The 15,189-nt window shown below is 38.0% G+C and overlaps 1 protein-coding gene across 1 annotated transcript in view; it reads right to left on the bottom strand.

Moving 5' to 3' along the window:
• MALRD1 (MAM and LDL receptor class A domain containing 1) overlaps positions 1-15,189 on the bottom strand; it is a gene marked incomplete at both ends in the record, with an annotated part of 578,033 nt that overhangs the window by 105,733 nt on the left and 457,111 nt on the right. The window contains one exon of the mRNA XM_082648013.1: positions 2,694-2,957. Within this exon, the coding sequence (XP_082504139.1) occupies positions 2,694-2,957 (264 nt within the window). The remainder of the gene's footprint in view (positions 1-2,693; positions 2,958-15,189) is intronic.

The raw sequence follows: 15,189 nt of genomic DNA, 5'->3' as shown, positions 1-15,189 counted from the left end.
TTCCCCTCCTATTTTTCCCAGCTCAAGGAATGGCTGATTAGCCGTCTTGTTGCCCACATCAGAAACTTGGAAACTAGTTTTGATTACTTTCTCTTCCTCTTCACTTGAATGTCTCTTAAATCTATTCATAATCTTACCTCATGCCATTAATCTACTCAATCCCTTTATATTTCCACTGTAACATCTCCTAACCAGTCCCCCATCCTCACTGCAATCCATTCCATGTACTACTTAAACACTTCTTCCTGGCATGATGGGGTGGACTCTTTAAGACCTAGTCCCTGCTTATCTCTCCCAACCTATTTCTGCAAAAGTCCCTGTACCGCAAACTCTACTCTAGTTATATGAAATATGTTTCAATCAAACAACTTTTTCTCTATTCTTGGAACATTCTCCACTGGAATCAAGCATCTCTACTTGCCTAATGACTACCTGTCTTTCCAAAATTGGCTCTGCAATCATTTTTCTTGTTAAAATTTATAGACTCCCTAGCACCATAGTTAGGGAGTACCCTATGTTATTCAATAACACTGTTTTTATCTCTGTCACAGAACTTATCACATGGTATTCCAACTATCACTAATCTCCTTCACTAATATGTAATGTATCTAACAACCTGAGCTTGTACCATGTCATGTCCATCTGGATCGCCAATGTCCAATACAACATGTGGCATAAATTACATCCTTAATGAAGACCTGTGATGAATGAAGGAAGGAAGGAAGGAGGGTTTATAAAATACCATTCTAAATAAATAGGTGAGCCCAGAGGGAGGGAAAAAAACCGTTATGCTTTCAGTTGTTTGGTAAATTGTCACCATCAGATGCTTTTATTCTGTAATTTTGCTCTAGCATTTTGTCCATGGTTTATTTTCATGCAATTTTCCCTACAGAGTCCCAACTCAATAAATATTTTGGACATGGAGAGAAGCAATTCTTTTACAATGCCGTCTATTCCTAATGTGGACTTATTTCCCCTTAGAAGCAGAATTTCATATATTACTATCTCATCGAACACCAATTTTCCAACATATGTCTAAAAGTATAAGGATACAGTACCTTCCTAAGCTTCTCTTTAAATAGCATTGTTATTTGAAGTCAAATACCATATGACTATATTGAACTTAATCTGATGTCTACCAGCCAAATTCCATTACAGCCTTGATGGGAACAGGGATAAGTAACTTGGCTTCCTCTTCCTCATTCACCTCCATTTGTTTAACTTGCTCTTAAGAAAATATTATAAGACCTCACAAATTGGCTTTATTATAGAAAGAATATACATGTAGGAAATAACAGGGAGATAGAAAGCCAATCTCCAGACCTAAACCAGCAAAAGAAATTCACTGATTTAAGGCAAAAACCTTCAAAAATCCAAAAGTCATCTTCCTTTTCCTTTATTCATCTTCACATTTTTTCCAGTAGTTATCATAATTCTGGATGCCCACAGAAAACAGGGCACTGAAATACTCTTCTATTTCTCCCAGTATCCCCCTCTTACAGTCACCTTCCAAACTTTACTGCTCCCCCCCCACAAAAAAGTGGCCACTAACATAGGGCTTATGGAGCTCTATCATTGCAGCCCCAAATACAGCACGTTATAATGTGAAACCAAGCAAACAAGGAATTAAATAAAATGTTAGTGATGCTTTGGCTCCACCACGATTATGTACTCACCTTAAAAATTTGTGTAATTTGTATAATTACTTAATTAACACTCTTCCTTCCCTATCTGACATAGGCTAATCATAATACAGACAGAAGTTGACGGATGCAGGACTGGGAATTTTACACTCATTCTCTCAAATCTGCACAGCCCTGTAAGTTAGGTATTACATGGATGGTAAGACTGACTCAAATAATGTTGCCCAGATTGTACAGGTAGTTAGTGATAAGGATAAGGTCAACCCTAATGTCCCACAGATTTACTTCTACATTAACTCTTTCCGGTTTTTTTTTTTTTTTTTTTTTTTTTTTTTATCTTTGGCTGCGCTGGGTCTCCGCCACTGCGCGACGGCGCCCCCGACCGCGGAGAACCCCCCTGCCGTGGAGCACGGGCTCCAGGCGCACCGGCCCCAGCAGCTGTGGCACGCAGGCTCTGCAGCCGTGGCTGGCGGGCTCCAGAGCACAGGCCCAGCAGCCACGCCGCATGGGCCAAGCCGCTCTGCGGCATGCGGGACCCTCCCGGACCAGGGCCCGAACCCGCATCCCCCGCACTGGCAGGCGGACCCCATCTGCATTAACTCTAATGACGTAACATCTACCCAGGTCCAGGTCCTTCCCCTAGCTACATCTATTCACTACAATGGACATTTGCCCATTTGCTCGAGCCATCTTCATGAACATTTACGGTGGGAAGAAATTATAATTACATGTCTTCAATCCATTCCCACAAACATTTGTTAAAAAGATAATGGATACATAAGAGCATCCCCTACATGAATGACCCAGTTGTAAATAAAAAAGGAAATCACACACATTTAACAGAGATTAGTGTGACTACCAACAAAATGTTTCCAGAAATGCTAAGCGAGGACAATGTGCTTTGTTTAGCAATATAACACAAACAACTATGTTACTTCTGATACGATCATGGTAACACTCTAGAGAACTTTGCTTTATCTGTCATGCTCTCTCTATCATTTCCAGACAGCATTTCTCCCCTGGCACACTGAGTGAATGAAAATAACTCACAGCAGCCGGATTCGTCTTCATTAAGGTGACAGTCAGGCACTCCATCACATAGCAGGAGGGATGGGATACACTCGTTGGTAGAGCACTGGAACTTCATTTGACCACAGAGCTGAGGAGGGGGGCTGAGAGAACAATCCATTTCATCAGATCCATCTATGCAGTCTTCCTGTCCATTACATTTCCCAGAGAGGGGCACACACTGGAGTGTGTAGACACAGGAAAACTGATCAGCTTCACACGGTGACGGCTGTATTGAGACAGGACCTAAAAAGAGAGCCAGTCATTTTCACATTAGGGGAGTTGTCTCTCTGTCTAGTGTTGAAACATTATAGGATACTCTCATTCTCGCATAAACATGAAACATTTAGCTAATTTAAGTAAATCGATTTTCTATTAGGAGTAATATGAACTCTAACAAAACAGGTCAACATGATTAGAGAATACACCTTATCTTAACCTCAGAAACATTTATATAAAGGGCATCATTACTGTGAAAAAATGACACTTTCAAATTAAAGAAGAAATTTTGATTCATGCTCTTAAATTTGACCATCAGATTTTCCTTCAGGAGTAAAGATACCTTTATACAGTAAGTTAGGCACTTTGAAAAGTTGCAATCACAATTTTAAAATTTAATTGGCATTATGTCATTATATCAGTATACAGTTTAATAACTGTTTCTTAGTGGCCTCAGCTAGGGGAATTTGACTCCTGAGAACTTGGGGAGGACTGAGTCACAGAACTGAGGTCTGCTATGGTTTTGTCACACTGCTCTTTGCCCTTGAGTCATGATCACATTTCAAAGGTCTAAAGAGTGCAGATATGTGTAGCCATATCTAAAGTGCAGATGCAATCATAGTTTAAGCTAAGATATTACATTAGTGAGAATCTTCAAGATAATGTAATTCACACCTAACCAACCCATTTTATAGATGAGGATACTGAGGCTCATACATTTTTAGCATCCAAAGACGTGATGTAAATTTAATGAGCTTTTATCATGTGAAACTGTTCCATAGCAATGGTTTAAGTCAACACTTAAAGCATGAGCAAAGAGTGTTGACTTGCTGCTGTTTCTAGAGGTCAGGGGATATCTGTGAACATAGAGGATTGCACTAATTTGCTGGAACGTTATTAGTGGAACAGTTCTTATACTTCGTATCGTCTCTGGGACAGATGTTGACGGGCTCATCAGTATTTTAAGGGAAAAGAAAATCGAAAGTAGTGGGGACCAGTTCAGGAACACCTTATTTTGTGTTTTTTACATTTTAAAACTACTATTATTTATGGATAATATAAGAATGATTTGTTTTATACATAAGGGTGGTGGTGTGAATTCATTTTAGAAATGAAATTTAAAAGTTACTCTCCCTTACCACTCACTCAGTAGTGGTGACATATCTAGAATATATTTAAATTCAAACTCTGTGATGAAAGTCATGTATATAAGACAATCTTTGTTCATGGAAATAAGCATATTTAAGTGGGAGAGGGATAAATGTATGACTTTGAGACTTTTGTGTCATGTTCTTATTTAACTACCTAAGTCATAGCAGTGCATACAATTGCAGTGCTCCAATGGTAACGTTCTGAATTCAACCTTAGAAAGTAAATTGGATTTCAATTTTTATAAATTTATATGTATAACATATATATATCTTTTGATATTTAACTATTTAACCATGGTCAAATAAATAGTTTCTCTTCATTCTTTTTATTAATCTCACATTGAAGACAGGACAGACATCCTTACTTTCATTTCTTTCTCAAATATTTTATGGACTAAACTTTCATCTTTATACACTCACCTCAAGGTTGAACCTCAACTGTAGGTTGAAAAGGCTGAATAAACGTTTTGCATGTGACGAAAATCTAGAACCAACCTTAGTAATACACCTATTACTTAGCTAAGCTAAGGTACCAACCTTTTGTTGGGAATAACAACAAAAGGGAATAATTTTCTCTATTTCAAGACAAGTTTCTCACCTTATTCAAAATGAGTTGCATGTGTGTGTTCCTTTATATTTTTGCTTACAGCAGATATGCAAAGTAAAGTTCTCTCTTTTATTTGGAGGCAGCAATTCTGTTAAATTCTAGAATCATTTATATCAAAAGATACTCAAACTCACTTGTTCTAGGTCCTTCTTTACAAGAAAACTGGTGGGCTTTATTGTCTGTAGTGGATTCTGTCTTGAATTGTCCAGAGTTTTCTATCAAGGCCCTCATGCCCCCAGCTGCTGGGAGGTTACCAGATGACAGCTCACAGCTGAGTCTACCTCTAGGATTTTCCCTCTAAAGTCACACAGCCTCCCAGGATCGGCTCCCTTCATTGGCGAATTGGGGATAAGATGGTCCAGCCCCTATGCATCAGTTTGGGACCAGTGCAGCTCCCAAGCTCCCCATGGCATCAGCGTGAGACCCCCTATGGCACCTGTATCAGAGTTCAACCCTCCCTCTGCCCAGCCCTGCTTCCTTCACTTCACAGGGGTTGTTCCTGGGAGAATTTCCAATAAACCTTTTGCATAGGAATCAGGGCCTCAGAGTTCACTTCCCTGGGAACCTAAGATACTATCCCACCATCAAAATGCATCTTGTTTTAAATTAAACGCCCTCCCCACACTGTCGAATCACTTCTCAAATTTTCCGTGGAAATACTTTTGTTGCAAGAGGAACTTGAACTTGCACCCCTAAAGGGAGTCTAGGTAGACCCTTAGCCAGAAGTAGTTCTCCATAAGCTCAACATTTCTTTTAAGTCTCTTGTTTTATCTGATGAAAATTCTACATTCTACGACATAGGACATTCAAGCTTTTTCACTATAAAAGACTTCCTCCAGGAATTCAAATAAAATGAATACTCTTGGAAGATGTACTATGTATATCTTCTGAACTGAATGCCTTCTACTGCATACCCTCTTTGAGAAGTTAAGAAGGTTTCCCTAAAATTTTAATATTAACGTGTTTATTCTTGGGTATCAGCCATGGAGTTACCTAATTAAGACAGTTAATGTCTTTCTCATATAATTCTATGAAAAATGAACGATATTAATTGTTCTCTTTTATAACCTGAAAAACATTAGCACCACCTTAAATGCATATTACTAAGTGAAAACAGTCAATCTTAAAAGCCTACATATTGTCTGACTCCAGCTATATGATATTCTGGAAAAGGCAAACAGTGGATATTGTAAAATGGTCGTTGGTTACCCAGAGATGGTAGAAAGGAAGGGAGGAACAAGGGGGGACTTTTAGAGCTGTAAAACTCTTCTTTATGGCTCTGTAATGGTGGATGCATGCCATGGCACAGACTGAATGTTTACATCCTCCCCAAATTTCGTATGTTGAGACATAATTCCCAATGTGATGACATTTGGAGGTGGGGTTTTGGGAGCTGATTAGGTCATGAGAGTGGAGCCCTCAGGAATGCAATTAGTGCTCTTATTAAAACTGGCCCTTGCCCTTTCCACTTTGTGAGGACCCAGCAAGAAGGCACTGTTGAGGAAATAGTTTTGCACCAGACACCAAATCTGCCAGCATATTCGTCTTGGACTTCTTAGCCTCCAAAACTATGAGAAAGAAATATTTGTAGGCATCCAAGTCTATGATATTCCGTTACAGCATTCTGAACAGATTAAGACATGCCATTACACATTTGTCAAAACTAACAGAAATTATAATACCAAGAGTGAAAGCTAATGTAAACTATGGGCTTTGGGTGACAGGGATGTGTCAATGTTGATTAGTCAGCTGTAACAAACATAACATTATGGTGCTGGAAGGTTGATTATGGGGGAGGCAGGTGTACCCACACTCTGTAATTTACACCTAATTTTGCTGTGAACTGAAAACTGTTTTAAAAAATAAAATGTGTGTGTGTATGAATCTCAACACCAATATCCCTCAGAATCTACATTCTAGCCCAAGCTCTTCAGTAGTGATGGAAAGGGTGGAGGAGAGACACAGGGCAGTGGACGTTGGGTTACCTGCAACATGAAGCTGTGACGGAGCTCGCTCTCTCCCCCAACACACAGAGGCTCCAGACGCGAAAGAAAATCAAGAATATATTTTCCGTGCTAGGGAAAATCAAGAGCTGAAGAAGCAGAACATATTAAGAGGCCCCCAAAGAGTTATCATTGTTACTCAGCATCAATATTTGCCACAATGATAGTGAATTCCTTCCTAACTATGAATAGCGATACCACTGCAAATGTCTGAAATTGCATAAAGGAAGAATTTTCTGCCTTCATATAACCTCAAATAATCTAAAACATACATGAATGTGGAAACATATACAAAAATATGAAATGTTAGAGCAGTTGCTGGTCATTTCTTTCTTGTCATGAGGCCTGGAACCCAGAGAGACCCCAGAGGATAAGAGATACATTCCTCTTTTATCATCTCCAGATGGTCCTACACTATATTTCCTGGTCTGACATATCTGTGCTGGTATGGCCTCTTTTATATGCAATGTTGGGCCAGGTTATGTACTTGACCTAATTTAACGCTATTGTTCACTGACAGCTCTATTCCATATTAACTGAACTTTATTTAATAGTCAAAGAATTCCCCAAATGTTAAACTCTTAACTTCTACTTTAGGGCCAATATTATTAAATAATTCCCCTTTTAATTCCTGCTTCACACTGCTTCCAAAATACATTTCCTAAAGGAAGAATCCTGTTCAAAACTGGTTCTCCAATGCCTCACAGGGTGGTCCGCTGTCCTTACCAGATTAAGGTCCACTGCCCTGTGGTTATTCAACGACCTAACTCCTGACTCAGCCTCACCTATATTCTCCCAATAAAGCCTAAAATTGCAGAGGAAATCATGACTATTTCAATTATGACTGTATTGTACTCTTTGCCGCCTGGGATGGGGCAGGAAGGAGAACGCCGTTGTCGTTCCTGTGAGTGGGAAGGTTTTCACTTACAGATATCATGAGTGGGTGTTTTGGCGTCTAAGATTACATCTTTGTCTCAGTGTAGAAGGCTTGAGATGGAGAGTGGGAAGCTGTCTCTTCATCACACACCACAAATATACACAATTGAAGGAAATCTAAGAGTCTGAGGCAATCGTCTGTGAGGGAATATTGCCGAATTTCAAGTACACTTTGGGGACACCTGTTTTACATGTCTCAGGCAGGTGAAAGGAGCGAGAGGCAGGTACTGAGATGGAGATATCGAGGTGGGCAGTAGAGAAGACCACTCAGGAGTTAGACGTGGTGGTCTCTCAGAGATCTCCCAGCTGTACTGTCTCAACTGCCTCGATGAAAGAGAAACTAGAGAAAGTGGCTGTGATACCCCATAACTTCCAGTTAACAGGGCATTGGCACTAAACACAAATATATACAACTATGTTTAACTTCATATTAACTTCTGAGGAATATGAATAAGTAGCTTTACCTAAAGTTTGGAGTGTTCTACATGATTGAATTAGTTTTACTTTTAAAACCACATAATTTTAAGACTAATTTCTGCCTTTCTAATAAAATAATTTAAAATGTACAGCTGTATAGCTGAAACTAACACAACTATACCCCAATAAAAATTGAAAAAAAAGGAAAATACACTTGAAGTCAAAAAGAACTACTAGAAATAGTAGTTCATTCATTGCTTAATAATAAACAAAAATTGATTTATTGAGAAGATAAAAAAATGATCACTTTAATGTGTGTTGGGTTATGAATGTTGCCCCATATGAAACCCTACATGAGGCATACCCAACTAACATTACCTTAATTACATTGTAATCAGAAAGAGCAGAAAGGGCAAAATGCAAGATCTGGATGTTTCAGCACCTGAACTGACCTCCTAATTGATCAATCATCTGCTCCATCGGGCAGAGAAGACCAACCATGGGCCTGTCATTCCTTTAGACCCCTTTTTATCAAAAACTGGTTATTTCTCTAAACTCATGCTTTCTACTTTGACCAAGTTTATATTAGTGAAAATGATAACTCATACATATAAACCTATTTATTTACTCTTTGTTAAGCCAACAAACTTGTTCTTTGTTTTCTATTTTCCCATTTCCAACTATTTCCACAAAGAGTGACTGGTCTTCTCTAGGTAAAATGTTCTCATATGCCAATAAGATGCTCTCAGAAAAACTGGTCATTCTGTTGAAGTCACTTGTTTTCAATGAAAAAAAAAAAAAACTTTTCTTAAAACAGATTTTTTTAGTGAAGCAGTGTCACTTTCTTATTTTATTTCTTAGGCAACAAACAAACAAGCTTGTTTTCATAAAGTCTGAATGTTTTCCAGATAACAACATATGTGTTCCAGGGAATCAGGAAACCCATAATAGAAGTAAACATTAATAGCCCAAGAGAACAAAACAGGCCCAGATTGACCTTGGCTATTGAAAAACTCCCAGAATCCCTCAGACACACTTGGTCTGGTAAAACACTGGCCCGCTGAATATTTCCAAGTAAAAAGAAAAGAGTCAGCAAAGGTTATGATAATTTTCAAAAATGACTATATGGTAGACAAATGACTAACTCACCATACCATATTTTATTTTAAATATACATATATATATTTATATACTATGGATACATAAATATATATGATTCTGTGGTTAACGTCCTTGTTCATATAAAAGCATTCACCTTTAAGACAGTGTTGGGACAGTGAACTGTGGTTTATCTTCACATTCAATATGAGGAACTTGTCAAACCCAGGCTAATGGAGTATGGTTCCTACTGGGACTGATTTTTCCATGGTTGTCATTTAGATTTCTTCCCCCTAATTCAATAAAATTCCTTCCAGCCTGAAGATCAGCAGGAAACCCAATAAGAACCACCTCACAGTATAACAGACAAGCTCCACCAGATGTAGTTAAGAGGGAATCCTGATCTTACTCCCATAAGCCTGCTTGGTATTAGCTTTTAATGCCATTTTCCAGTTTTTGTGTTTTTTCCTTCTAATCTAGTGTCCCTTCCAGGAATAAAGGGGAATTATCCCATCATTTGACAAACTGGGAGGACTTCATGGACTCTGACTGCAATAATAGATTTAAAACCTAATAATATTCTATAAGCCGATAAGTGAATCAGGATTGACTGATAATCAATTTCATTCAGCTTTTTGTACATTCATCACTATTTGTTTAAAAATTAGGCCCATGAATCACTAACTGAATCAAATTATGAAAATGACCCATGCGTTAAAACCGTGTTCTAAATCATTTATCTACAGTGCTATATCTCTTCCGATATAAAATGGATATCTACTCTATATCATACACATTTCAAATTTATATTTTTATCAATCAACCTAAAGTTAAAGATACTCATACTCACTAAAATTTTCTTTAAAAGACAAGATAATGACAATGGAGATTTTTCAATGGAGAGGAACTGAAAATGACAGAAAACAAGCTACACATATCACAAAATACCATGTAAGATATATCACAGGAGAGCTGCAAACTTAAGGCCTTAACAATCTGGAACAGAGTTTGCTTTCCTGCTGGGGATATTAAGGATAAATTCATGAAGAAGGTGGCTTTTGCTCTGCCCTTGAAAGTGAAAAAGGATTTACACAAGAGGAGATAAAGGGCAGGGCATCTCCAGCCTGAGAACAGTAAGATTAAAGTCAATGAGATGCGAGGACAGAATATGGGACATGACTAGAGAAAGGCAAGAGGTCTTACTTTAAGGGATCATTTCATAACCAGAATCAGAGAGATAAGACAGGAGCTGCGATAAAGGATAAGACACATATTCAGTAGGCAATTGACAGCCTCTAAGCATTTTTCTTCTTTACAACTTGTATGAATTTATGTATTTTGATTAGTCTCAGTTTTATTTCATCTCTCACCATTGGAGTATAGATAGAAAATTTATTGTTTCTGGTCAGCTTTGTAAATTGGTCCAGATGGTTGCAGAATATTCAAGCTCGATTATGATTTTTTAAAAAAGAAGAGGAATGGTCGTCAGCCAGAGGTGGCTGATGTGGAAATTAGAAATGGAAGTGTAACTTACAAGACTCTGAAGTGTAGACATATGATTTGGGCTTGGTCAACAGTATGCTTCCAACCAGCTCCTTTAATTTTAAGGGAGTGACAAAGGGACGATTAGAGATTACTCATAATGGTGGCAGGAAAGTAGATAGCCCAGCTCTGAAGGAAGTATTCACAGGCAGTGGACTTAGGTAGTTTCAACCTCTGGTTTACTCAGTCTTACTCACCTCCCACTTATTTTTCTGTCTTAGATTCTTAGTTTTACATTTAATTTTTGGAGCAATCAATATTCTTTCAATAAGCTTATTTTCTGCCTTTAAGTGAGCCCGAGTAAGGTTCTGTTGCTTGCAATAAAAAATTCTTTTTGTTATCGTGATGAATAAGAAAAATGCAAGGTCTACTTTTCTGGAACTTACACTATAGTAGGGACTAGAAGATTAAGCCGGTAGTTACGTGTGTGTGTAAATTAGATAGGTCTGTTATGCAGCCATAACAGGGATTCCGATGAGTAATAAGAAGGCCTTGAAGTAGAGTTTGAGCTGTAAAATGGAACTGGGGGGGAAAAAAGAAGGCAGAATCTCTGGTTTCAAAGTGGATATTGAGAAAAGGATAAAGGCACTAAAAACTTGATGACATCTCTTTATGGTTCATAACCAAGAGGTTTTTGAGGCTTTTTTAAAAAATATAAACTCATACAAATGGTACAAATATCCTTATTATGAGATAAGTTTTCATTAGCAAACTCTTCATCCATTATGAGAAGTAAATATGCTCATTCTTTGCCCTGGACCACAGCCATAGTTTTCACTCCTCTGTCTAGCTGGGAGGAAAGGAGCATCATTACCCCTGAGGCTCCTTCCTCTGACGCGTGTGTACGGCAGCCTGTTGTACTGCTTCACCAAAGCTGACTGTGTGCTTTTCTTCTCAAATACACCTTCAGTGAGGTCATACTGGCAACCTGAAATTAACCATGCTGGGGTATTTCACCAAGGAAATAGGGAAATGCTACACATCAGGGATTTTTTCCCCCTTGAGAGCTAGTCTACCAACACACCACTGAATATTTCTTATGAATATTCATTGATGGCTCAATAAGTTACTTCCATATACTTGATGCTGCCTTCAAGTCAAATGAAATCATCTTAGAACTATAGTTTTAGAGCTGAGAGAGTTTCAAATGCACTTTATAATATTTTAGGCTTCCATGTATGCATCATTATCCCAATATGTCCTTAGTTTGTAAATTCCTGGAGAGCTGGCGATAATATTATAGGCACATATGTCCTTCCAATCTAAATCCAGGGCAGCACACAGTAGATTCTCAACTTTGACTAAATGAAGGGCAGACTTACTCAAGTTCATAAATACAGCAAGTAGCAAGAAGTCTTCTGTGTCTTCCTGCAATGACATTTCTGCCATAACCCTAGATCCCTTTGAACTCCCTCCTCATTCTCTCTGGACTCTCTTCTTTTGTATGTCATTCTCTATGCCTTCCTTCTGCCTTCCTAATCCTCTTTTACAGACTTTTATGATCATAAAACGATAGACCTGAAAGGGACTTAAGAGATTGTCTATATCATTTCCCTGATGACAAAACATGGTCTAAGGAGTTTAAATTAGTTTCTTAAAATTATACAAGCATTTAGTGATACAGTCACGATTTAGACTCATGTCTCTAAGTTTTTAGTGTAGTTGTCATCTTTCTATCACTCAATATAGCCACACAGAATCTATTGGATTCTCTCTGTGTCTCTCTTCGTCTCTGTCTCTGTCTCTCTTACCTCCCAAACAAGGGTTTGAAAATAAGACTGGAGGCAGAGTTCATCGGTGGTAGTGAAAGGAGGTACCGTATGTCGATAAATTCAGCTGATGGCTTTTACTTATTCATCTACTCATTTGACATATTTCTTTATTCACAGGACATGTTTATTGAGTAGCTCCTGTACAACAGGACTCTGCTAGGCATGCAGAATACATCACTGAAGATGATATCAATGATGAAGATGATGAAAACAGACAAATGTCTCCATCTTTAAATAATTTGCATTCAAGAGAATAGACCTGTCCTGGAAATGCTCCAGAGTAATACTTGCTGCTCAAATTCAGAGCCGTGAAACAAGAATGAAAATCTCTATTCCAGAATGACGTGAGAGCCACTGTCGTTTAGCAGTGATAGTATCACAAGGAGAACTTGTGGCTGCTTACTCCCCTTGCATGCCTTATGAATTTCATTATTTGTCTGGCACCTTGCTAGTTACTCTCATTTTATACTTACCAAGTCAATTTAAAAAAGGATGCCCTAGGATAATATTTCTTTTCTTTGCATTCACTTCCTGAAGATCATTTTCTTTCAATTTAACAAAAAAATCTAGTTGGAAAGTTTGTTCATAAAGTTAATCCCTAAAACTGGAGTTTTCTTAGATTTAAAATCCACAGCAGCATCCCTTGTTATTTACTGTGTATTTACATAATGGAGCATCGGACTCAGTACATTTCATTTAGGAATGTTAATTAGCAGAAGACAAGATGTTGCAGAATTATTCTTAGGTTTTTTTTGCCTGAAATAGTTAATGCTTTACGAAACAGAAGTAAAGTCATGGATGTAGAAAACAAACTTATGGCTACCAGGGGATAAGTGGGGGGAGGGATAAATTGGGAGATTGGGATTGACATATACACACTACTATATACAAAATAGATTACTAATAAGAACCTGCTGTATAGCACAGGGAACTCTACTCAATACTCTATAATGGTCTGTGTGGGAAGAGAATCTAAAAAAAAAAAAGAGTGGATATATGTATATGTATAACTGATTCACTTTGCTGTACACCTGAAGCTAACACAACACTGTTAATCAACTACACTCCAATAAAAATTTTTTAAAAAATTAGTTACTGCAACTCTTTTCAGGAAAGGCACATTTCCTAAATCTTGATGATAATCATTTCATGGATAAGAAAAATGGGGTCAAGTGGGTAGTAAGTGTTTTAATGACAATTTGAACCCAGTTCTTGGTTATAAAGTAGACATCAGTGTTCCCAGTTGTGCTCGTTTCCTAGGGATGCCATAACAAAGTACCAAAAACTGGATGGCTTAAAATGATAGACATTTATTCTCTCACAGTGCCATAGGCCAGAAGTCTGAAATTCAAGGTGCTCACAGAGACACACTATCTCTGAAGGCTCTAGGGGAGAACCCAGTCCATTCCTTTCTCTTAGCTTCTGGTTTTCCTGGCCATCCTTGTCATGCCTTTACTCAGAGATGCATCACTTCAATCTCTGCCTCCTTCATCACATGATATTCTTCCTGTGTGTCTGTTGCTGTGTCCCTTCTCCTCTCCTTAGAACGACACCAGTCATATTATATTAAGGGCCAACCCTACTCCAGTATGACCTCCTCTTAACTCGCATCTTAATTACATCTGCAAAGACCTTACTTCCAAATAAGCTCACATTTTGAGGACCTGGGAAGGCCATGGATTTGGAGGAGGACACTATTCAACCCAGAACACCAAAATAATCTGCTTCCTACCTATCATTCCCCTTCCAGCTGTGTCTACCGGTATTTGCCCCCTTATTAGACTCCTGAAAAAAATTCTGTAGATATGTACCATATCTTCAAGTATGCTACATTTTCTCACTCACTGTTGCTTCAAATACTGTACAATGTCTTGTATAGTTTTAAAGGCAGGAATGTCCTACCAGCCCTGTAAAATGTTTCTTCACCAGGGAGAAAAATGTGTTCCTTCTTGTTTCAAATTATAGAACAAAAATAGAAAACACCTTCCACCCTGGAAACTCACATGGTTAAAAAAACCAGACTCTGTGAAAATAAATGCATTTCTCTGCCGACTCAGAATTGCTGGAGGTGCTTTGTTGCATAAAGGATGTCTCCATTCAGAAAATGTTTCCCTGGGAAACCTGAAGTAATTAAAGGAAGGATAGAGAAGTAATAACATAGAAACTAAAGATCTGTGGGGTAGGGAAGGGGTCGCCATTGTAGGGCAATCTTCTAAATGGAAAGAAAACTACAGGTAACTTATGGTGACAAATGCTGCAGTTCTACATCCCTTCATATTATGGGAGAGTGCATCTTATTGAGGGTGTGTGGGGAGAATGGTCAAAACAACCAAAAAACCTAATATGAGGTTGAAATGAAGTTGAGAGTTTTTAATCTTAGGATGCTGTTTTTAATCTTAGGATGTTAATCTGGACATCAGAAAATGTAATATGCTAAATGTAAAAATCTGGATGTCTTATTATAGATTTGGAGAATATTATCTAAGTTAATTTGGCTTGCTTAGTTCACTTGAATCGAGACTGAGCTAATTAAGGAAAGATGGAAGCAGCAAGTATTCAATAGTTTTGATGGTAGAGAATTTTTCACATTCTCTGAGAGCTGAATGAAGAAGGACACACATGGATGAATATTGGAAACATTTATCTAATCTTTCTCTTGTTTTGTTCAACAAATATTCATTGTAGAAGGCCGTGTACCACCTGAATTTTAACATTTTTTTACAACTATATTCC

Source organism: Grampus griseus (assembly GCF_964374135.1).
Source record: "Grampus griseus genome assembly, chromosome: 2".
NCBI lineage: Eukaryota > Metazoa > Chordata > Mammalia > Artiodactyla > Delphinidae > Grampus > Grampus griseus.
The sequence above is the reverse complement of the archived record's forward strand: the minus strand, read 5'-3'. Positions and strand labels throughout refer to the sequence as shown.